Here is a 25,014-nt window from a genome sequence, read left to right as displayed (position 1 = left end):
ATATATATATATATATATATATATATATATATATATATAACATTTGTATATATCATTAATAATTTAAAACATTAATAGTTAATGGAAAATAATATTTATTGTCTCTTCCAAATTTCCTGAAGTTTTATATAAAGTAGTAAAGAGAATATGAGAACTGTTGTCTTAATTAATACCTTCAGGTGATGTCTTTGAAGCTCTTTCTCTAAGACTTGTAAACAACATTTCCTAAAAAGGCTTTGCTTGATTTCTGACATTTCTTACATAATTTCTTTCAAGTAACCAAGAAGTAAATAGTTAAAAATAACGAACATGTTATGAAGAAGAAAATCTTTGGAAAACAGTAACTGAGATGAAAACAAAGAAACACACACTATAAAGAAAACATCTTAAATACAAGATTTCAATTTTAAAACCAATGCAGATATTTATACATGTGATCAGTAAAGTATTATGTGTTTGAATGCTACTAATAAACAATAATGTGTATAATACTCAGATATACTACTATCCAGCCTTTTGATGAAATGTGAGATATATTAAGCATCACTAAATGTTAAGGGATATAAACACTGGGACATCTTATACTCTAATAACTGAACAATAAGAGATAATGAATTTTTAAAGTTTAAAAATAACTAATATCATGAGTATCATATTAACCAATATTTCTCAGTACTGTTTTAAAATAAATATTAATATGTATTTGATACTAAATTTATACATTATGTTGTGATTCTTAGTAAAGAGAACTTATCTGGGCTGATAATTACTCACCTACTTAACTTCTTGGCTTGGTAGAAATCTAAAGTTATGATTTAGTGCAAGACTTACTTACAATGGAAATTCTGATGCCACTAAAGTAGCTAGTGTGACCTTTTGATGTGCCTTGGAAGTGTTACTGTGAGGACTATATTTGGTATTTTTAAATGAGTACTTTAACTACAGTCTTGGTTATTGCTTTCTGCAGGGTATAAATAGGTAAGCTCTGAACATAGTGGAGCACATGTCTTTGTTATGTCCTGTAGCATCTTTTTTGGTGTATGCCCAAGTGGTGTAGCTGGATCTTCAGGTAAAACTATTTCCAATTTTCTGAGGAACCATTAGATTTCCAAAGTGGTTGTACCAGCTTTCAATCCTACCAGCAATGGAAGAGTGTTCCTTTTTCTCCATTCCTCACCAGCAACTGCTGTCACCACCACCACCTTTTGATCTTAGCCATTCTGATTGGTATAACGTAGAATCTCGGGGTTGTTTTAATTTGCATTTCCCTGATGACTAAGGACATTGAACATTTATTTAGTTTTCTCAGCCATTTGAGAACCCTTAGTTGAAAATTCTCTGTTTAGGTCTGTACCACATTTTTTAATAGTGTTATTTGATTTTCTGGAGTCTAACTCCTTGAGTTCTTCTATTCTTTGGATACTAGCCCTCTATTGAATGTAGGGTTGGTAAAGATCTATTCCCAATCTATAAGTAGCCATTTTGTCCTATTGATAGTGTTCTTTGCCTTACAGAAGGTTTTCAGCTTCATGAGGTCCCATTTGTCAATTGTTGATCTTAGAGTCTGAGCCATTGGTGTTCTGTTTAGGAAAATTTCCCCTGTGCCAATGTGTTCCAGGGTCTTTCCCAGTTTCTCTTCTATTAGATTCAGTGTATCTGCTTTATGTGGAGGTCCTTGATCCACTTGGACTTGAGCTTTATACAAGGAGATAGGAATGGATCAATTTGTATTCTTCTGCGTGCAGACCTCCAGTTTGACCAGTACTATTAAAATGCTGGCTTTCTTCCACTGTAAGTTTTTTAGTTCTTTGTCAAAAGACCAAGTGACCATAGGTTTATTTCTGGGTCTTTAATTCTACTCCATTGATCTTCCTGCCTGTCTCTGTACCAATACCAAGTGGATTTTATCACTATTGCTCTGCAGCACAGCTTGAGTTTAGGGATCGTGATTCCTGCAGAAGTTCCTTTATTCTTTTATTTGATTTTTACTATCTTGGGTTTTTGTTATTCCAGATGAAGTTGAGAATTGCTCTTTCTATCTCTGTGAAGAACTGAGTTGGGATTTTATTGCACTGAATCTGAGGTTTACTTTTGGTAAGATGGCCACTTTTACTATGTTAATGGTCATGGGAGATTTTTCTATCTTCTGACTTCTTTGGTTTCTTTCTTCAGAGACTTGAAGTTCTTGTCATACAGATCTTTTACCTGTTTGGCTAGAGTTACACCAGATATTCTATATTATTTGTGACTATTGTGAAGTTTGTTTTTTTCTTAATTTCTTTCTCAGCACATTTACACTGTTTGTTAAAGGAAGGCTACTGATTTGTTTGAGTTAATTTTATACCCAGCTACTTTGCTGAAGTTGTTTATTGGTGTAGGAGTTCTCTGGTAGAATTTTTGGGGTAGCTTGAGCATACTATTCTACCATCTACAAATAGTCATATGTTGAATTCTTCCTTTCAAATTTGTATTGCTTTGACCTTCTTTTGTTTTCCAATTGCTTTAACTAGAAATTCCAGTACTAATGAGATGAACATGTGATATTTTTTCTTTAAGATTGTTAATATAGTGGATTATGTTGATGAATTTCCATATATTGAACCATATCTGCATCCCTGGGATGAAGCCTATATGATTGTGGTGAATGATGGTTTTGATGTGTTCTTGGATTCAGTTTGCAAGAATTTTACTGAGTATTTTTATATTAATATTCATAAGCAAGATTAATCTAAGTTCTCTTTCATTTTGGGGCCTTGGTGTGGTTTAGGTAGTTTACCATAGAATGAACTAGTCAATGTTCTTCTGTTTCTATTTTGTGGAATGGTTTGAGAAGTATTTGTTGTTATTAGGTCTTCTGCAGACCCCAATGGAAGAGTTAGGGGAAGGTTTGAAGGAGCTGAAGGAGCTGAAGGCCATTGCAACCCCATAGAAAGAACAACAATATCAACTAACTGGATTCCTCAGAGTTCCCAGGAACTAAACTACCAATCTAACTGTATACATGAGTCAATTCTCTGTTCCTGCTACATATGTGGCAGCGGACTGCTTTATCTGGCCTTCAATAGGAGGGAAAGCACTTGGTCCTGTAGAGGCTTGTTGTCACAGCAAAGAGATGCTGGAGAGATCAGGTGGGAGAGGGTGGGTGAGGGAGTACCCTCTTAGAGGAAAAAGGGAGTTGGATGAGGTGGGAAGTTTGCACAAGGGAGACCAGGAATAAGGACAGAACTTTGGAATGTAAATAAATGAAATAATTAACAATATTAATTAATTCTTCACTAAGTTCTTTGTTTTATGAAAGAATTTTCAACTTCAGCCTTTCAAGTGACTTATTATTAAGTTGTCTTGGGAAGGCTTGTGCAGGGATGTGGACCATGAAAGGAAGCCTGGTGACCTGGAGCTAAAGGCTTGAAGCCCTGGAGACACTGAAGGGAGGAGCTTCGCCTACTCCCAGCTCCAGGCCCTTGTCAGGTAGCAGCAGCCCTCCCCCGTCATAGAGAGGTTTGTGGCCATCAGTCACCTAAGGGCAATTCCCTAAAACCTTCCACATGTAGGCATCCCTAACAAATCCGACCAAGGAAAAGAGATGTGACCACAGTCAAGGAGGCTCAAAACAGTTGTCCGTGCTAATGAGGGACATAAAGGTCCAGAGGACATTGTCAATAAGCTTCCAATAAGTTTTTCTCTAAAAAACTATTTAATTTAAGGCACACCCTGACAAATGGGGTATGGTTTTATTCATCCACTCTCCACCATGACAAGAAACTATTTGGAAACATGGACTAGCTCTTCTCACCAAGATCTGCTGTGAAAGGTACGGGAAGGCCTTTGTCTACAGAACAGTGACCTAATCTCCCATATAAGGCCTCTCTGTGCTCCCAGCCATAACTGCCACCAAGTCTGCCACCCACCAAGTCAAGGACCATCACTGTAAAACAATCTGGGGCTCCCTCTTTCTCCTGCTGGCCCCAGGCTAAACACTGTACTTGGGGCCCCGACTCCTTTCTCAGCTCTTCTGTGATTCCCAGTGTCACCTAGATGTCCAAGAGACTGAGAACCCCATTGCCCTGGCCTCATTTTAGGCCTGAGGTCCTCCAAACCAGCTTCAGCTTTCTGACACCTCACACTGCACTTCCCCGCCCCGAGTATGTGGCCTAGCACCCACCCCGGCAATGTGGAATAAGTATAGTCAAACTCCCTGTGTCCCTCTTCCGCAAGTGACCGTGCCCTATGGTGGAGCAGGCACAGGCCCACAACCCATCAGTCTTGGTATGCTCTCCAAGAATTGCTGTAGCAATGCAGAGCCAAGCGTCTACTGAATCAGAATAATTGTCAAGTTAGTACCAAATAGCTATTCCAGTCTCTGCATTTAGATACAGATGGGATTTTCCCTAGAGATTTTTTTTCCTTTTTGTAACCTTATGCTTAAACTCTGTAGGCTATTGTAATATCCAAAAGCTACTACAAACAACTAGATTATAGTTATTTACAAACTAGAATGTAGCCATGAAGGCTAAATTAGGTGTATTATGGAAATCTAAATAGGCAAGGCAGAAGAGTTTCCTTAAATATGCTCCGACGTGTTTGTCATGTACAAATCCTGGTCTCAGTCTGATTTGTCTTCCTGCTGCCTTTCTACACATCTGTAATTGTCCTTTTATTTGTAAGAAACTGGATTTATTAAAAGAAAAAAAAACATAAAATTGTGTGTTATATTCAGGAACCTCATGGTTAGATACTACAGTTTATGAAGCCAGAATTACATGAAATATTATGCATTACTAAATATGCCCTAACACCATCCATATAAGCTACACACCATTCTTTTTAACTCTGTAGAGAAGACAGGACTTTACATGTCTTTTAGCATTGGTTGCACTCCTCACCAGTGTGTCTCCCTTGTTCATTTCCAGAGTCTCATTATTCTTGTACTGGATGTTAAATATAGGGAGCTGGGAATAGCTCAGTATAGAAATGAATCACTATCATGCTTCATATTACTTTGTTATGAAACAAATAAGTGACAAAGGAGATAACAGAGTTTTTAAAGAAGTCAAATTTAATTTTCCAAATGGCATATAGATAGTATATGTCACAGATGTGATCTTCATCAGTGCCTTCCCTGATCTTTTCATTGCCATATCATTTTTTAACTTCTAGAGAACTAGTTATACAGAAGCCCAAAAGTAATATGAAATTGGCTCAAATATAAATCAAGAAGTGTGGACTAGAGTGATGGCTCATCAGTTAAGAGCACTGGCTACTCTTTCATAGGACCTGTGTTCAATTCCCAGGACCAGCATGAAACCTCACAACTACTGTAATTCCAGTTCCAGGTGATTAAGTTTCTCATTCATTATTGCCAGAAGAGATTGACTTATATATAAAACATAAATAAGAGTTTAGTTAAAAAATGAGTTGTAGCAGCCAAATCGAAAATAATAGATAAAGACACAAAAACTTTAAGGAAATTAAAAAAAATACTAAGCTGCCATAATAGGCACAGGAAAGATGCAAAAACATTATACTGCATTAATTTTTATAGCACACACATAGAAGCTGATGAGTGAAGTTAGATCTGAATGATCAAAGGAAGAATCTGGCGGGTATCTATTAGTAACTGTGATAAAGACAGATTCAGTTGTATCAGTATTGGAGATTTGAAACAATTAAGCAATGATAACATAATTCAGTTTGCGTTGTTAAATTTCCTCTGTCTACTGTTTAGAAAAATGGATAGTTTGAAGCTTGAATCAGACTCCAGATAACACCAGTTGCTGGAGTCCAGGCCTAAATGTCAACCACAGCTTCTACTTCTGGAAACATTTGATAGGGTAGAGGAGAACTGGATAAGTTAGTGATGTGTGAAGTTGCCAAGCCACATTATAAACACCCATAACAAGAGTAAGTGTTGTCTGGACAGATAAAAACTAAGCCTTAGAGGGCTCACATGAGCCATTCTTATGACAGAAAACAAAACAGGAATTCTGAGTCCTATTTTAATAGTCACCATAGGAAAAGCTAAGTGGAAGAAACAATTTATTCTTCATATTGTCACTTTTAGGTTTCCAAGATTGAACATAGGTCTTTCACATGAATCATTTCATATCAGTGAAGAGCAAAGATTTATTAATTTTTAGCAAAGTAAACAGAATTAATAAAATTATCTAGTGTTTGATCAGAATTGGTATGATAAAGATAAAAAGTGATCAGGACCTCAGAAAATCATTTTATGTCATAATGAATAAATAAATGCTTAGATTTAAGACAGAAAAAAAGAGCGAGTAATAGATTGATATTTAGTTCAATTCTGTTAATCATGTAGGCATACAATGTAGATTACGTCAGGAACATTTACATAGTAAATAGGAAGAAACGTCAATTACTTGTAAAGTGTGTGTGTGTGTGTGTGTGTGTGTGTGTAGAACAAAGATGCACACATCTACACATATAACTCATCTTCATGTATATTGGCTTATATTTAAGACATTTGCCTTACTAAACACAAATACACAGGGACATTTGCATTTTTATATTCCTCCTCTCTGCATTACCTTCCCACATAATTAAAATAACTAAAATGAGCCTACACCTATTCTCAGCCATTTAGGTATTTCTGAGTTCTTTTCTTTTAGCCAAACTGTTTTTTAAGTCTTGGAGTTTTATTCAATTTAACTTTCTTGCCAAGTACAACCACCTACTTTTCATGGTGGCTGTTTTCCTCTGTGCAGACAGAAGCATCCTTCAGACAAGCATGCAATGACTGCTTTAACATTAGATCCAAACTGTGTAACTCCCCTGAGTTCTGCTTTCCTCAGATTCAGGGCTTGGCACAGTCTATCTTTTTGCTATGGTTGTCTCAGTGGAATGCTCCAGTTATGGCTGTGTGTTTATATGCATGCTCATGCTGTTTTACTCTTGTGTTCCCATGTTGCTGATGCTGGTTATTATATTTTGAACTAATAGAATTTTACTGCATTTTTACCCTGAAGCTATTTAAAGCAAGCATACAATTTGGGAAATCTGATAAGCAAACAGATAGATAGATAGATAGATAGATAGATAGATAGATAGATAGATAGACAGAAAGCACTGGTGGAAATGTTGCAACTGATGGTAGAATTTATCACAAAACATAAATGAATTTATTGTCACTAAATATTTATAATTGGAAGACGAGCAACTCTCTAAGAACAGAGAGGAATTGCTATTACTCTGTGTGTGTGTGTGTGTGTGTGTGTGTGTGTATTCATTGTCTGGCTTAGTAATTATGCTGAAGTACTCCTTTCTCTCAAATGAAAGAGTATGTAAGTTTGGAAGTATGGTGAATTAGTTAAAATCTGAGGCCTATCAGTTGTTTTTTCTTGCTTTAATGGATTTTATGCCTTAGCTTGCTATCCATTGTTCACTGCTTTGAACAGTATAAAGCTCGGTGCTGCCGATGTGTCAAGCTTTTTTTCAGATCATGTGTCATGTATAATGCTGCCTGGTTCTGCTTTATGGTCAGATTTTCAATGACCGATTAGGTATTAAAGATTCCTTTACCAATAGAAGGTATTTGTTCAAGATCTACTTTCTAGAGATTTTTCACCTTCATAGAAGCCTGTTGTAGTAGATTTATGGCTTCACTCTAATTATCAACAGAATAGAGGATGACTTAACTTATTCTTACCTCAAGGGAGCTTAGCTATCCTCTAAAAATGTTTGGGCTCTTCTTGTTTTTAGAAAACTTTAGAAATTTGATGATTTTTCTCCACTGTCTGGTCTCTCTCTCTCTCTCTCTCTCTCTCTCTCTCTCTCTCTCTCTCTCTCACACACACACACACACACACACACACACACACACTGTATTCAGCAGCCTGGGTCAGTACTGGAGTCTACCTTATTCTATGTAATGTGTGCCCCATTTCTAAGTGAATGCTACTTGTTTTGTGACACCATGAGCTAGCAATAAAGACAAACATGAGGCTTCCCTTCTAAACTAACTAATGTGTCTTTCACTGGGTCTTCATGATCAATAAATGGTCCAGTGGATTTGTCAGATTGTCTTGGTTTATTCCTTTTATTTTTATTCTGTCTGGTTAACCTTTGCATCCTTCTAGGATACAGATTGGATCCTTTGTTTTAAAGCAAATCAAGCATCTTCTAAACCTTCATATGAAGTCTAGAATGAAGATTGGCTTAATATAATGTGTGATGTGGTCATCAAGGCCATTTAATACTAGAGTAAAATAAAAAGAGAAAAAATGAGATTGATATCATTTTGATATATTTGGTTTTTGTTTGTGGTTAATTTTTTTTGATCAGTTGAAAACACTCAATAGGAAACTATGGTAAAGAACATATAGATGCCCAGGCAAAAACCTTTTATGTCCACACATAGACATGGACACACAAAAAAATATAAGATAAAACTTTCAATGTATTCTTTAAAGCTATTCCTATAGTTAGTTGGAATAATATTGAATTTAAATCTATAGGAAATATTGGTTTACTTCATATAAAATTCATATTTTTATAAAAATCTTCCACAAATATTTACATAAAATCTGAATATAGTGAATATGATTAGCTAATAAATAAACAAAACAGGACTGAAGGCTGTAAAATTTGCTTTGAAAACCCGAGAATTCCAATATTTCAGTCATTGCTCAAATGTATCAATCACCTTCACAGGTATATATAAAATATTAATTAACATAAATTGCCTTCTCTATGTTTTACATTTGAAATTTAAATATTGTCTTATAACCTTGACTATTTTACTTCATGAAAATATTCACCATGAAAAATTGTAGGAAAGATATGATCTATTTTCATCCTGAAGGATAAACCTATTTGTATAAGATTTTGTTTGGTGGGATAGAGAGATGGCAAGATGACTTCTTGTTAAAAGCTCTTACTACTTTTAAAATTCAGAGATTCAGTTCATAGCACCCACATGGAACCACACAACCATTTCACAACAATTTCAAAATAAATCAGGTACTATTCTTAGCTCTATATATCTATATATATGAGGTCCATGGATATACCTGATATCAAAGCACTCAGATGCATAAAATAAATAAATCATGAAAAAGAAAGACTACCCCAGTGCAAACATATATGAGACATATGTGCAAAGGAGGGAGAGAGAATGACATTTTTTTTAAAGTTATTGGTTTATCTTTTCCTGTTTTAACCTTTCTTTCTCTACATGGTGCCTTGCTTTTTCTGTATGTGTATGATATTTTATGAAATACATCTGTAGATCTCTGCAAGACAATTTTTTATTTAGAATATAAATCTACTACTTGTGCTCTCAGAGAAGAGTGGGCAAGCTACAACCTACAGAACAATTATACTCTTCAATCTCTTCAATTGATAAAGTTTTATTGAAACACAAACATTTATTTCTTGAATCTGAGCACTGGGGAATCTATGTTCATTGCTTTGAACAAACTTATGGCTGTAAAATATTGATGTCCATTCTTATTTTTTCATATTGTCTTTACTTTCATATTAAATAAGAGTGCTGAATAATGAAATGGGCAAGGATTACAATATTTTCAATTAGAATTTAAACTGAAAAGGCTTCTCAATTGTTTTAGTTTCTTATCAAGGTTTATAACCCATCATTTTCAAGTTTGTGTATAAATAAGCATACCTTTAAAAGTCTGTATGATGAAATTCCATGGTAGTAGTTATTGTCTATTTGAAGACAGTTTTATTTAAGTGTATGAATTTTTCTGGAGAGGATTTTGGTGGTTTAGATAATAGGAATAAAGTGAAAGCTAGTTATATTTTCATATAAATAAGGAAATAGATGTTGACAATTCAAATAGGCTCTGAAGACTTCTACAAGGTATTTTAGGAACAATGGTCTCACTGTGAATCACGCTACTTCCACAAAATTATGGACACTACTCAATTACTGAGAGGTGAATTAATTATTTTGTAGATGGCCTCCTTCAGATAGACACAGACATCCACAGGTAAAGGGTGGATGGAGCATGGAAGAATAGGAGGAAGGATTGCAGCCCCTAAGGGGAAAGGAACTACACAGAAAGACCAATAGAATCAACTTACCTGCACTCTTGGGTCTTTCAGAGACTGAACTACCAACTAAAGAGCATACACAAGCTGGACCTAAGCTTCTCCTCACATACGTAGCAGATATACAACTTGATCTTCAGGTGGTTCCCAAACAACTGGAGCAGGGGCTCAAAAGCTGTTGCCTGTAAGTGACATATGTTCTTCTGTCTGGGCATCTTTGTCTGCCTTCAGTTCAAGAGGATACACTTAGCCCTGCAGAAACTTGATGGACCAGAGTTGTGGGATAGCAAAGGGGGGCCCATTCAGTTGAAGTGGGGGGGATGGAGGTAAAGGATTATGGAAGGGAGTTATGGGGAGCAGGGTTGTGAGAAGGATGTAAAATAAGTATGTAAAAAAAGTAGTGATAAAATGACTCCTACTGATATATGAACTATGCTCATACAATAAAAGTGTATTTCATATACTCATATGAAAAAGTGCTTTTTCCAGAAGCACTGTACTTGAGCAGATGGAAACCAATACAGAGACCCACAGGCAGACCACAGAGAAGGGGAGGAGAAGGGGAGGGGAGGGGAGGGGAGGGGAGAGAAGAGAAACAGAGACAGAGACAGAGACAGAGACAGAGACCAAGACAGAGAAAGAAAGAGCTAGCTGGGAACTTTCATCTCTAAATGAGATTGTCTCTATCAAATTGCTCACCTCAGAGCTGGGGACTCTGTGGAAGTGTAGGTAGGTATAGTGTAAGAATCCAAGTGGATGAAGGGCACTAGAAGAACAAGGTCTTCTGAATCAATGAAACAAGGGTATAAACTCATCGAGACTGAAGCAGCAAGCACAGGGCAGACATGGTCTGCACTAGGTCCTCTGCATATATATTATAGATTTCAGTTTAGTACTTTTCTGGAATTTCTGAGACTGTGAACAGGTATGTCTCTGATTCTTGTGTCTGCCCTTGAGTTTGCTTTGTCTAGCCTAGATGTAATAGTTTTTGCTTCACGTTATTATATTTTATTTTGTCAAATGGTTTGTTATTTTTTGGAAGCCTGTTCTTTTCTAAGGACAGACAAGAAAGGAAGGAATGGATCCTGCAAGGAGAGGAGCTGGGGAGGAAGTTGGAAGAATGGAGAGAGGGTAAACTGCAATCAGGCTATATTGTAGGAAAATAAAAAGAGGAAAGAACAAAACAGTCTTTTTCTTATTAACTGAATGAAAATCCTTGAGTTTTCTTCGAAATTGATGTAAAAGTTATTTGCACTATTAAGGTTCAAATGAGATTTAAAGATATAATTTATCTTAAAAAATAAACAAAATTTAATTATGAATAAAATCCATCAATAATTAACATTGTTTTGATATCTCAATATTAACATTTTCTAAAGAAGTCAATCTGTGAGAAAGTAAAGTTAATCCATGCAATTTATAATGCATTGAAAATGGATTTAACATTTCCCAGCAATTAGACAGAGCTTACATTTAAATTGAATTCAGTTTTATGAAGAACCAAATACGATTTCATTGAAATGAATAATCAAAAAAAGAAAATAAACATTACTATGATTTTCTCTAATTACTTAATTTGCAAATTATTTTAAATTTCAAGTCAATACTTCCTTCTCAATCAAACGTACTGAGAATTACAGGCAGTGTTGTTTTTTTTGTTTGTTTTTTGGTTGGTTGGTTGGTTGTTTGGTTGGGTTTTTGATGGTTTGTTTGTTTGTTTGTTCTTTTTCCACATGCATCTTAGAAAATTTATTAAAAGCAAATCAGGAAATCACCATAAAGTAGGAAACAGCAGAAACTTGTCTGCCTCAAATGGCAGCTGTTCAGATACAACTCCTTACCCACATCCACGTAATCCTGCTCGTCTGGGGATAAGAGTGGATGCTACATTTAGGTGCAAGTGTGTGGCAACTCTACTTAGCTATTCTGAACCTATTGTGGAAGGGAAGACCTGCCCAGTATCCCCTGACCATGATGACTGACCTGCATGTACATTCTGTAGTCCCCATTTCTCTTTACTAAATAAATAAATTCAATTGTGCCACTTCAGGATAATAGGTTTATTTTCTAAATCACAAAAGTAGCAAGCAAAAGGAATAGAGGGGTGCATGCAAAAGGAAGACAGAAAGGAATTTCTAGGTTTTGTTACAAAACAATTAACACAAATGTTTGGTAGTGGACAAACTGAGCCAGAAGTATTGTAATAGATGTTTAAAGAAAAACTTTTATCAATCTGAAAACACCAGAAAATATACAAATTGAGTTATCAGTTGCCCAGATCCCAAGTTCTTGTAAGGTAAATTTAACAGAAGAAGAAGAAAAAAAAACCTTTCTGTTCTGTTGTCTGTTCTACACAAGAATGTGCAGAGGAAGTGATGTTTGTGCAAGAAGAGGAACAAACTATTAGTACAAATGAGCCGCATTTTAAGATATTTAAGATTGCAAGCTTTTCCTACAATAACTTGAGAAATAATTATGAAACACTGTTTGAAAGTAGCATGAAAGAAAAATAACCAGATAACTGTTAGGAACTATCTAAAGTAAATTTTGATGTTTTGGTTGCTACCTGAAGAAGACTAGACCCTATTGCTTTATTTGACTGTTTGTCAGGGATACACACAATGTAGGTGGGAAATCAAAAGCTGTGCTCCTTCCTTTTCACCCTTTTCTATTACTAAGCAAGTAACCCAAATCTTCAGCTACAAATCAAGTTTGCATGACTATTCTGAGTGCATACAATCTCCCTAAGTAGAAGGATGGTCTGGCTTGTGGTACTTTCCATACATCCTTCATTTTGCACTAAGTAGTTCAAACGATCATTTTAGTCCAAATCTGCTTAAACTATCTTCCATATTCAAAAGCATAAGCCACAATATATCTTATACAAAACCAACAAGAAATAACCAAAAAACAAATAATAACAAACAACAACAAAAAAACAAAAAAAAACAACAGAACAGTAGCTCTTTACACATTCAGAGAGATGGGATTTTTTTTTAAAGCTGAATACATGTCCTTACCTGTGAAACAAAATAATTCAACTCATAGTCTGTGATCTTCTCCTTGCTTCCTAATTTTTTTTCTATCTATCCAACAAAACCTCTTTGAAAGGAAAAAATTTTGGAGAGAGACATTAAATTGTCTATGTAGGAATGTCCACAGCTGTTCCAGTCGAAGGCTTCCAGAATCGATTTAATAAGATGAATTGTGAGTGATAAAGGAGATTAAAATTTAGAGGAAGGTCAGAGAGACTTATCACTACTGTTTAATGTAAAGGTCAGAGACTGTAAAGCACCCATTGAGAATTCCATTACAATGGCCTATAGTAAAAAGAAAGGTGTTTTCCTCTCTCATCTTTACATAAAACCAAGTATACCATTGAGAGAATGACAGTAATTGTTTGAAGATAATATAAATGTCAACTCATATAAAGTTAGAACAAACAGAATATGCTCAATAACAATGTAAATAGCTGACAGAGGAGAAACACATGATCCTTATGAAGAACTCAAGCTGGGGAATTCTGAGCAAGTATCTTGAACTTTATGAATCAACACATGTTGATTTTTTTTCTGCCCCCACTTTATCTACAATGAACTTTCTTCATTGATACTTAGACAGTAGACTAAAAGAAAAAAAAAGATTTAAAATTCCTTAACAACTTTATAGAAAGTATATACTAAGAGAAATATAATATTTCTTTATGTTATTTAATTCTGGATTGAAGTTGCCAGTAATTACTATGTAACTGAAAATGATATTTTATTCAAAGGTTAGCAGAACTAGATCAATACCTGTAAATTTGTATGTCATCATGTACCCGCCAGGGTCTTATACATCACTTATGTACAAGCCAAGATCTCACTATCAAAAAAGACTCAATAAATATGACATCTGTTCTGTCAACATAAATAGGCATTGTTTTCCAACAAGAAATCTATGTCAAGTATTATTCACTGTGCTATAAATAGTACTCATAGGCACAAAAGTAAAAAAAAAAAATACATGTTGGGGTTATTCTGGTTTCTTTTTACAATTTGGTGACATCAAAGGCATGAGGTAAACAAATGACTGAGGAAGTGGACCAAAGGAGATAATAACATAGGTTTCAAAGTGGGAGAAAAGATGGTTAGATTAGAACAAATTAGCATGTGGGCAGTAGAATATGAACATGTATGAGCCCCTGTATTAACAACTACATGGTTGCCTAATGTATCAGATCAAACATTGCCAATGATAGGTCAGCAATGAAGATGAATGCACATGTGAATTTTAATTGCATTTTTACTACATTTGGCGTGTAAAAAAGAGATCATATGTTAGAGCATCAAGCAACTTGTGCAGCAGGGCAGTAAGTATTTCTTGCAGACAGACAGAAGACATTAAAATGGAATGGTCATGAACCATGATCAGATGTCCCTTTGAATGAAACTTTTCGAAGAATATTTAGTAAAAACTGCAATGTTTAGATGAAATCTAAACCTAAAAAAAAAGAAATACAAAAAAATCCCAAAACCTGTCACTTTCTCTTTCATGAATATGCTAAATTATTGGATATCAACTTTAAACATTTCCAGAGTAGACTAATGTATAGAAATAACTGTGTAAGGATATTGGCAGTATCTTATATCAAAAAGATAAAACAAAGTTGAGATTTTGAAAAGGACATGCGTAAAACGTTACATAATTTTAATAAATTGAACTGTCAAAGTGAGATAGAAATTACCTTTATGCTTTTGTGTTTGTATGTATCAAGAGTGTCCAGGGTTCTTATTTTACTATTTCACCTACAGATCTGAACACTTATAAAAAATTTTATATCACCTTGATAGAATATCTTTACTTTTATGGTAACTTGAATGAGAATGGCACTTATAGACTCATATATTTGAATAATATGTGGTTCCCAGTTGGTAAAATGATGTGGGAAGAATTAGGAGATATGGCATTTTTGGAGGAGGTGTGTCATTGTGGACGGGCTTTGAGGTTTCAAAAGCCTGTATCATTCCCATTTAATGTGCTCTCTACTCTGCCCCTCTTTGTTTCTCTCTGCTTTGTGCTTGTGAAGTAGATACAAACTCTCAGTTTCTGCTCCAGTAGTATGCCTACTTACCTGCTGCCTGACATGATGGTCAGGAATTTACTCTCTGAAACTTTAATTCCCCAATAAACTCATTCTTCTGTAAGTTGCCTTGTTCCTGTTTCTTTGTCACTTCAATTGGAAGGTAATTAAAACTTATGTAAACCACCTTTTTGAAAACAGTAAACAGATGAACAGCCATGTTTGGCTCCTAAGTACTTCTCCTGTAATGGCTGAATCCAGCCAGTTATTTAAACAAGGTAGAATAAAAATAAGCAAAACAAAAATTATACACTTAAGACAAGGCAACAAAAAAACAGACTAAAAAACCCCCCACAAAAGTCTTGGTTACTCCAAAAGAAAAGACAGAGCAAAAGAAATTTCAGTTGAATTGTTGAGAGACAAGAAGATCCAAATAAAAGGCTAGAAATCTTGTAAACAGTCTTCTGCTTCTCTCTCTCTCTCTCTCTCTCTCTCTCTCTCTCTCTCTCTCTCTCTTTCTTCCTTCCCCAAATTCTGCCTCCCTCCTTGTCCCCTCCAAAGAGTCCCTCCTCTGATCCCTTCTTTCCTTTGCCTCTGAGATTGGTTTTCTACTGCAAATTTTACTCTGTCTCTGTCTCTCTGTGTCTCTGTGTGTCTCTCTGTCTCTCTGTCTCTCTGTGTCCCTCTCTGTCTTTCTGTCTCTGACTCTGTCTCCCTCTCTGACTCTGACTCTTTCGCATGTGTGTGTGTGTGTGTCTGTGTCTGTGTGTGTGTGTGTGTGTGTGTGTGTGTGTGTGTAATAGTGCTTTATTAAGACACTGTGTGTTCTTTGACTATAGTAGATAAGAGGAGAAAACTGAACATAAAATTAAGAGACAAAGGGATAGATGTCTGTTAACCCAGAAAAGATCTATTCTCTTAGGAATGCCTATCCATTTTGATGAACAACCAACGCTGGCCATAGAAATTTTTCCTTTATGAATGTGATATCAGAAAGAACACAACTGAGTAAGAATTTTATGAAATGGAGATTCTACATGGAAAATTTCATTATGCATTGTTTTCCTCCTTTTGAAATAACTTGAGTCAAGAGGGGCTGTACCATATGCTCTGTCTTCCTGGAAGTATACAGCAAAGGGCTAAGAAATCATTTTGGGTATTTAATGAGTTTTGACAGATAGTCTTCAAACTCAAGCCAGAAACTCCTGTTGTTTCTTCCACAGCATATTTTGAAACTGAAATACATGACTAATTGCATAAATTCACTACAGGCATCACATGTCTTATGTATCATAATAAATTTCCCTCTATATGTCTATATTGTTACATAACTTCTATACCAGAAAGTATAGTCAAAATAATAAAGAATGAAATGAATGAATTTGATTTGAAATACTCTGGATCGTCTTTTCCTAAAGCTATCCTAGAATGTCATCTATACTTAATTCCTGTGACCTGCCCTCCTCATGTAGCATGTTTAGTTAGAGAATCCTTGTAGAGTTTACAACTCAAAACTAAAAATAGGTCAAGTTCTCTCAAATGTTTCTTGAAACCTGTTCATGAATCATGTAGATTCTCTCAACGATTTTCTTACTGTCCTACCACATAAGAAGGTCACACTAACAATTTGGCCTTTAAATCAGCAATAAGTGAGGAAACTGAATTGTAGGCTATAAGCATCCAAATGTCTCTTTTCATGTGATAATCCAAACGGAAGCACTCTCTAGAGTCCAGAAGAGGCTATGGGTAATTGTGAGGTTGAATGGTCCTTTCAAAGTTCTTAATGTGCAATGTTCTCTTTAACTTACAACAAATAAGCATAGGAAATAGGGATAAAATCCTATTTCTCAGATGAAAATAAGTTAACTTGGGGCAATTTATCTTTCATAGCATATTATGGTGTTTTGCCAGCAGGCCACAGATGCACACCCTATGAGAAGCCTGAACAGACATATGTGAAGAGGGCAAATGAGTTAAACTGCAGCGCAGTAATGAGGTGTCAACTACCCTCCAGATGAATGCTTCAAATATTTATCGTAAAAACAAAAACGCCTTCTTACAATTTTTTTCTATGCCTGTTTAATAACAAAAATTTTCATTTTACATATTCTCAGGAACAAATCCATTGAGAGAGGCATGAGAAAGAAATGAAGAGATGACTTGAAGTTATTGCATACTAGAGAATAAGAGACAGGCAATATTTAATATTAGCTCTATGAATAATTCAATATCCTCCTGATTTGAAGACAATTGAATTCAAATATCCACATGAAAAAGTTTCTTAGTAATTTTCTACTTCCTTTCCCGCTTCTATTGTTTACCCACCCACCCCTTGCAAAATTATGAGTCATGTCAAGACCAACAATAGATTTTCTTGTGATTCCTTGCCTCCAGGATCAGGGACTGAACAGCCATATTTGAATCATTACTGTGATTCTTGTCTTACAGATCAAATAAAAATGAATCAATGGGCAAATTCTGACAAAACTAGGATTCTTCTTTTACAAATCTAGCATACAGCCAGCCATTGCTTCCAAAGACAGAGAGAATACCATATGAAAGGGAATCCCTAAGTTGGAGCAGACAGATTTATGTACTTAGGAAAGCATTGGAAAACTAAACATTCACATTATAATTGATTCTCCAGATTTTAACACTTTAAATAAAGAACATTATTGTTTGTCCATTTGTATGTCGCCTGTTTAGAGGGAAACCATGGGTTTTTAATCATTTTAGTTATCCCTTAGAACTCAATAATCATTCATGGAATTAATAAATAAATTCTCTTAATAGAAATTGTCTGGTAAATGATAAAGATGACAAGATAATTGTTTAACGAGGTAACATATTTCTGTGACTATAATATAACTGACTGTAGTGGTTTGAACAGGAAAGGTCCCAATAGACTAATGTGTTTGAATGCTTTACCCATAGAGAGTGACACTATTAGAGAGTATGACCTTGTTGAAACAGATGTGGACTTGTTGGAGGAAGTGTGTCACATGCATGAAGGGTCTGAGGTTTCTTATGCTTAAGCTACTCCCAGTGTGGCACACAGTCTCCTTCTGCTGCCTGTGGATCAAGATGTAGAACTCTCATCTCCTTCTACAGCATCATATCTAGCTGGATACTAACTTGCTTCCTACCATGATGATAATGAACTAGACCTCTGAAACTGTAAGCCAGCCCCAATTAGTTGTTTTCCTTTATAAGAGTTGTCTTTGTCTTGGTTTCTCTTCAAAGCAATAAAAGCCTAAGGCACTTACTAACATTCCTGTTACAAGACGATATTTTACAATGCAATGTATGCTGTTGACAAGGTCTGCTTTATCACAGATATGCTGACAACTCCAGTCATGAGCTTTTTGCTCTTTTTTATTTTATTCAGGATAGTCAATCAGCTGGAAATGTAAATGTGAGGAAATAGACTTATTAAATGCTTATCTCAAATCTCAAGGATTTGGTATAATATTAAATATAAATATATATTTTGTATAATATTGTTACACTTTGAGACACTTTAGAATTTGTATAAAGTTAATGTAATGGTAACAAAGTATTTAATGAATGTAAAAAGTAAAGTGCACAGAAAGCAACAGGATAGTGGACACCACTGAAGTAAGAAACCAGAAAGAAAAAAGAAAAAATTAAAAAAAAAGGGGTCATGGTATTTTGTCCTTTTCTACATGTATATTCTTATTGTGATGAGCAATTAGTGTGTGATTTAATAATGAACTATAGTTTAAACACATATCATACTCTAGTGAGATTTCATGAATTAATAGGATTACTGACCCTCTTTGGTACAATTGATGTGTGTTTCATCACTGAAGTCTCCACAGTCATTGTCACCATCACAGGCCCAATGCCCTGGGATACATCGGCCACTTGAACATCTGAACTGGTCATCAAGGCAAGAGTGAACACAGCCCACCTCATCACTCCTGTCGCCACAGTCATCATCTGGGAAGAAATACTGAAGGCTAGAAAAACTATTGTAGAAGAACATTTTCTTTTACATTTATAGTATCTGCTATGCAGGATTTGCTCATGATTTTGGAAAAGGTTAGGTAAATTCATAACCAAAATTTCCAAAGAACAGGCATTTTATTCAGATATTGCAAGTTGACAAAGCTAAGATCATCAGGAAAATTCTGTAATGATTCATAAACTACCGATGTTACATAAATCCTTTGGGAACCTGAATTGTCCAGGTCATTTCCTTAATTGTTCCCTATATTCATCTTTGGACATGGATATCTGAAACTGAAGCTCTGTCAGATCCCCATGGGACAAATATCATGCTTCATTATCCTTGATGCTGATACCCAGTGAAATGCCAGCTTCCTGCTCACCAATTTTCTTAGCCACTTTGCTTGGCAGTGCAAGTTTGTTTGCAATCCCCTTAGAAGGAAGCTAGGCAGCCCAGACAGCTGGGCCTCAACCTGTTCAATGTTGTGCAGTGAGCACTTGGTACTTGCCAGTGTCGCAGTGCCATTTGTTGCTGATGCATCTTCCACTCTTGCATATGAACTGAGTTAGAGGCTCACAGGTTGGAAATTCTGTAAAAGATATAAAAAGGAATATAAGAAACATATTATGAACTGTGATTGATTTGATTTGTATCCAGTTTACTAGTGTGATCAGAACTCTAGTCCTCTAGAAAGACACAGCAGACAGTAGGTAAACCAATACCATGACTATAACTTTCTAAGGAGATTATAACATTAAGGATAGCTTCTTAATGTCCAACTCTCACTTGAATGCCTGAAATGAAGAATTTCTAGCCACCATAAGCCAGGAGAATCATTGGATGGCATATCATTAGAAATCATCATATTTTCTGAAATACATGTGCAGAGCCAGCTTTGTCTTGGTGAATAATAAAAGCCAGAGTTCTTCTATGCTGCTATAAAATATTGCTTCTGTACATCTGGACTGTAGCACATTTCTAAATTCAGAGAGTCAAACAGGATCATCAAGGGTAACAATGACTTCTCAGGGATGCTAACATTGTAAAGAGAAATAAATTAATCAACTAACGAACTCAATTTAGATGCGACTATGTATTTACAAAGACTTTGACACTGTAAATTCAAATAGAAAGGAAGTGAGCAAAAACTGAGAAAAAATAAACCATATTTTAAAAATGAGACTAAATCAATTAAAGTAAATTAAACCAATTGAATATAACAACCTCTTTCCTATCCTTTACATAAAACCAGTGAATAACAATAATGATAAAAAAAACAAATAATTGACATAGTAAATCCAGTTAGCCATTTTAATATCCTAATAAATCCAGAAGCCAGTGCAAACATAATAAGAACTGATAATTATGAAAATCAATGAAAACCTTAATAATAATCAGAGAAAAATAATTTGCTGAACATTTTAGCAAAATTTTGAACTGGGAGTTTTGCAGGAAAAATACTATTATCTTTATTTATAGATAGTGAATATGATTAGCCTAAAGATTTGTGGATTTCTCAGAATTAGTCCTTCTCTCAAGAAAACATAGAATCATAATCAATATTTTACTCTTTGGGACAGCTTACTTAGAATCTTAGAATATTTTACAGAAAAAGAACTACAAATGTTATCAGATGCATTCTGTGGACTTCTTATGAGACATCTAAAATAAAATCTCTTTGGGCATACTACATACAGTTAGGATGATCTAAATGTTGTTGTTATTTTTTAATTTATCTAATAGTTACATATCTATTAGCTGCTTCCTCAACTTATTTATAGCTTTGAATTTGGAATTTGGAGCACTAGTTACTTTGAAGAAAAACAAACAAACAAACAAACAAAACCTACAATGTTTATCAACTTTAAAAGGTGAGAAACACAGATAAAGCCCAATCATTTTGGCCTTAAGGAATTGATGGCTCAGAATAGTCCCATGGGTCCATGATCACCAATGCCTCTCAACACTGGCATTCTCTTCTTCAATCCGTATGGCCATTCCTGTTTCTGACATGTATCATTAGTAATCTTCTACATCATATTCAATTTTCATCCATAGTCTCCCCAAATGGCCTCACACCCATGATTCTTCTGTCCAGCTTCCATGTGGTGACTGCACTGTTTCCTTCTTCCACTCTCATATTAATTTAAATTTAACATTTGAAATGAGGATCTAAATATTCTAGCTCACTTTTGTGTTCTGTTAAAATACTGCCATGCATTTTTATGTTTGCAAAATAACTAAGTATAATAAATCTGCCTTTCTGAGTTCATAGAGCATCCTGAAGACTATTAAATATTAAAATCTAATTCTTATACCTAACAAAATACTGAGATTACTTTTTCTTTGCAGAAAGTAGTGACTAGTATCAGATAAGTGGAATAACTACCGAATTAAATGTAAAAATTATTTTAACTTATGTTTTATAGTAGTATCAAGAACACAGTGCATTTTAGGAGGAATACATGAAATATAGGACTCTCACTTGCCACTGGGTTAAAAGATACATACCATGAGTTTCTTGTTATGCTACTACAAGTGCCCAATGTAGGCAGCAATGGTTTTGTCTATTTACAGTACACACCTTACCCTAAAACATGAATGATAGCTAAAGCCTCTTGAAGTTAATATTTTTCCTCTTTCATATTAGTGCTAGTTTAACATTTAAAATGAGTATCTAAATATTTTAGTTCAGTTTGTATTGTGTTCTATTAAAATACTGTAATGAATTTTTATTTCTGAGAAATCACTATGTAATCATGGCTTTCTTGACTTCATATAAATATACTTTGTCTTTGAATCTTTCAATACAAAGTATAGTACATTTAGAAATATTTACTGATTAATTCTACCAAAGACAAAAGTAACAAACCAAAGCAAATCACATTTTATAGAGTTACAATTTCAGTGGAGAAAAGAAAACTGTATTTTACCATGGTGATTACATCAACTACATAAAACATTTAAGATGGATCAATGGGCTGTTATTTTTTTAATGTTATTGATAGTTTGCTCGATTTGTCTATTATATTATTTCTTTAAACTTTATAAGAATGTTACATGAATGGCATTATGTAACTTGCTATAGTTTCTCTTTCCTTGTGTCTCTATCTGCCTAGCATGTACCACTTTGGAGAATTGTTTCCAAGTACACCACTTTTAGGTACATTTTTTTTTCCTGCCTCTTACCTAAATATTGCCTTCCTTCTTTCCCTTTTGAAGACTCTAGCTAAGTAATTTTCACTAAAGTCTCAAAGTCATGTAGCCAATAGCCTATATAATGAAGCTGACATTTCTATCCAAATGTGTGGGAGTATACAGATATTCATATGAAATTAGATGATAAGGTAATAATATCATAAGAACGCAGGTTTAGAAAGGATGCCTTAAGGAGACTACAATCATTCTGCCTTTATTGGTGCCTTAATAAATAGCAACTGAAGGCCTGAAATTGTCATTTCTAAACCCTAATGAGAAATAAATTATACTACTCAACTAAAGACACTTCAAAAGTGCAGCAAGAGGCAGAGGAAATTAAGAACTACTATGTCTGACATCAGAACACTTTAGTTTTTCATATACTGCCATGATCATTACCAAGAACATTTAATACTACAGCAGAAGAAAATTTGGGAAAGATCAAACGATGAATCCTTCATTCTGGTTTACATTTGAAATATGATTTGTACCTGCTGTAATGTATAAAATTCACTGTTGCTACAGAAAATGAAATGATGCTTTTAAAAGTTATTCATGTTGGACTGCATCTACAGAGAGAGCCTGTTCAGATATTGCTACTAGCTGTGTCTCCCAAAGATGTGTACTCTTAAAGAACAGATTGCTTGTTTTTATGGCTTTTATTTCACTTTGACATTATTCTTGTTATCTCAGTAGTCTTTCTCATTAGGTCACTGTGGTTAATTGTGTATTTATTATGTTTATAAAAATGGTTTAGTGATGTAGAGGAATTCTGTTAATGGGAGAATTTTTACTTCATAGACATAGACTATCTTTTATTTATACAAATTTTGCTACTTGGTACTGTTTAATGTATATTGAATAAATGATTTAAGGAAAATCAGAATCATTATTGTGCATGCAAATGTCAGCTTTCTAGTAGGCACAAAATAGTCGATGTATTTTAAAGTTGTATACATGTATGCATATTTGAGTAAGTGTAATATACCACTTTTATTTAGTGTAATCTATGGGTCAGATTTTTTTTTTTTTAGATTTAAAAGATTGTTTTCATTGTTCCTTTATATCCTGGTAAAGGTAATGAGGTTTTTTTTGTTTTTGTTTTTGTTTTTTGTTTTTTTTTTTCATGTTTTTTTCTTCTTTTTTTTTATTGGATATTTTATTTACATTTCATATGTTGTCCCCTTACACCATCCCCCACCCACCCAGGAACCCCCTATCCCCTTACCCCTCCTCCTTCTCTGTGGATGTAACCCCTACCTACACTCCTACTCCCATTTCCCCACCCTCAAAATTCCCAACCCCTGAGGCGTCCAGGCTTCATGAGGTCAAGGATCTCATCTTCTACCTATGCCCAGCAGGGCCTTCCACTCTTATGTATTCAGCTGAAGCTCTGGATCCCTCCCTAAGTGCTCCCAGGCTGGTGGTTTAGACCCTGGGAGCTGTGGTTGGTTGGTATTATTGCTCTCCTCATGGTGTCACAAACCCTTTCAGCTCCTTCAGTCCTCACTCTAACTCCTCCATTGAGAACCCCATGATCAGTTCAATGGCTAGTTGTGAGCATCTGCCTCTGAGTATGTCAGACTCTTGAAGGCCTCTGAGGAGACATCCATATCAGGCTCTTATCAGCATGCACTTCCTGACTTCGACATCAGCATCTACCTTTGGTGACTGCACATGGGATGGATACTCAGGTGGAAAGGTCTTCAAATGGCCCCTCCTTCAGTTTCTGTCCCTCACTTTGTCTCCATATTTGCTCTATGGGTCAGATTTTAAAAGATTCAATGATATTAAGATATTATAAGTGTAAGTATAGTACAGATCCTATGCTTCTTACTACTTTTCTACATTTCTCTCTCTCTCTCTCTCTCTTTCTCTCTCTCTCTCTCTCTCTCTCTCTTTTTTACTTATTTTCTTTCCCTTTTTTTTGGTAAAGGTACATTAGACAGGGCATAGATGTAATCTTTTGTATAAAGATTATAAGCTTTGGGGAGATATAACCCTGGATAGAGATCCTGGCCTTATGAGTAATTAATGCAACACCTAGTATAGTTGTTTAAATATCGGAACCTAGATTATTAGTGTGTACAGTAAATTAAACATATTGCAGAAGGCTACTTATTTCTGATATTTATTTAGAATTTTATTGCACTTAGACCTCTATGTTATAGAAATACATTATAGAAATTGAAAAAAATGAATGAATGAATGAATGAATGAATGAATGAAAGTATGAATACCCTAGGCACATCAAACAAAGGGCTCATACTCATTTGTCGGTTGTAGGAAATCAAGTTGGAAAAATATTTGGAACATTATTAAACACATGACTTCAAAACTATTCAATAAGTGCTAGCACATTGGTTATGCCAATGATATTCTTAACAGAGATTTTTCAGTGTTATGCAGGGTTCAGAAGCATTTTCATTCAGTCCAAACATTGCTGGGCAGTGATAGTCAGAAGGGGAAGCAGCAACAGACACTGCCCTTAGGCTGCCAGAGGGCTTTTTAGATTCAAAGTATTTAAGAAGTCATATCAGATATGCAGCTGTTCATTAGAAAGTTACTTCAGATGATTTTGTTCAGCTCTAGGCTGACAGGAGTCCTGAGTGCATTCCAGATGCTCTACTCTCTACTGTGGTTGATCTGTAGGCCAATCATATTATATGTGCTTCTGGGTTACAGTATTTTCAAGTCATAGTACATTTGTCAGAATGTGCTTATCAAAAGGCAAGAATAATCTAAT

The 25,014-nt window shown here is 35.0% G+C and overlaps 1 protein-coding gene across 1 annotated transcript in view; it reads right to left on the bottom strand.

The window, feature by feature from the left end:
• Lrp1b (LDL receptor related protein 1B) overlaps positions 1-25,014 on the bottom strand; it is a 1,533,520-nt gene that overhangs the window by 675,354 nt on the left and 833,152 nt on the right. The window contains exons 18-19 of the mRNA XM_028754677.1: positions 19,579-19,659; positions 18,893-19,060 (exon numbers count right to left, since the gene is read on the bottom strand). Coding sequence (XP_028610510.1) covers positions 18,893-19,060; positions 19,579-19,659 — 249 coding nt within the window. The remainder of the gene's footprint in view (positions 1-18,892; positions 19,061-19,578; positions 19,660-25,014) is intronic.

Source organism: Grammomys surdaster, unplaced genomic scaffold (genome assembly GCF_004785775.1).
Source record: "Grammomys surdaster isolate TR1022 unplaced genomic scaffold, NIH_TR_1.0 126035, whole genome shotgun sequence".
Taxonomy (NCBI): Eukaryota; Metazoa; Chordata; class Mammalia; order Rodentia; family Muridae; genus Grammomys; species Grammomys surdaster.
Note: the sequence above shows the minus strand (reverse complement) of the source record. Positions and strands in the feature narration are given on the sequence as shown.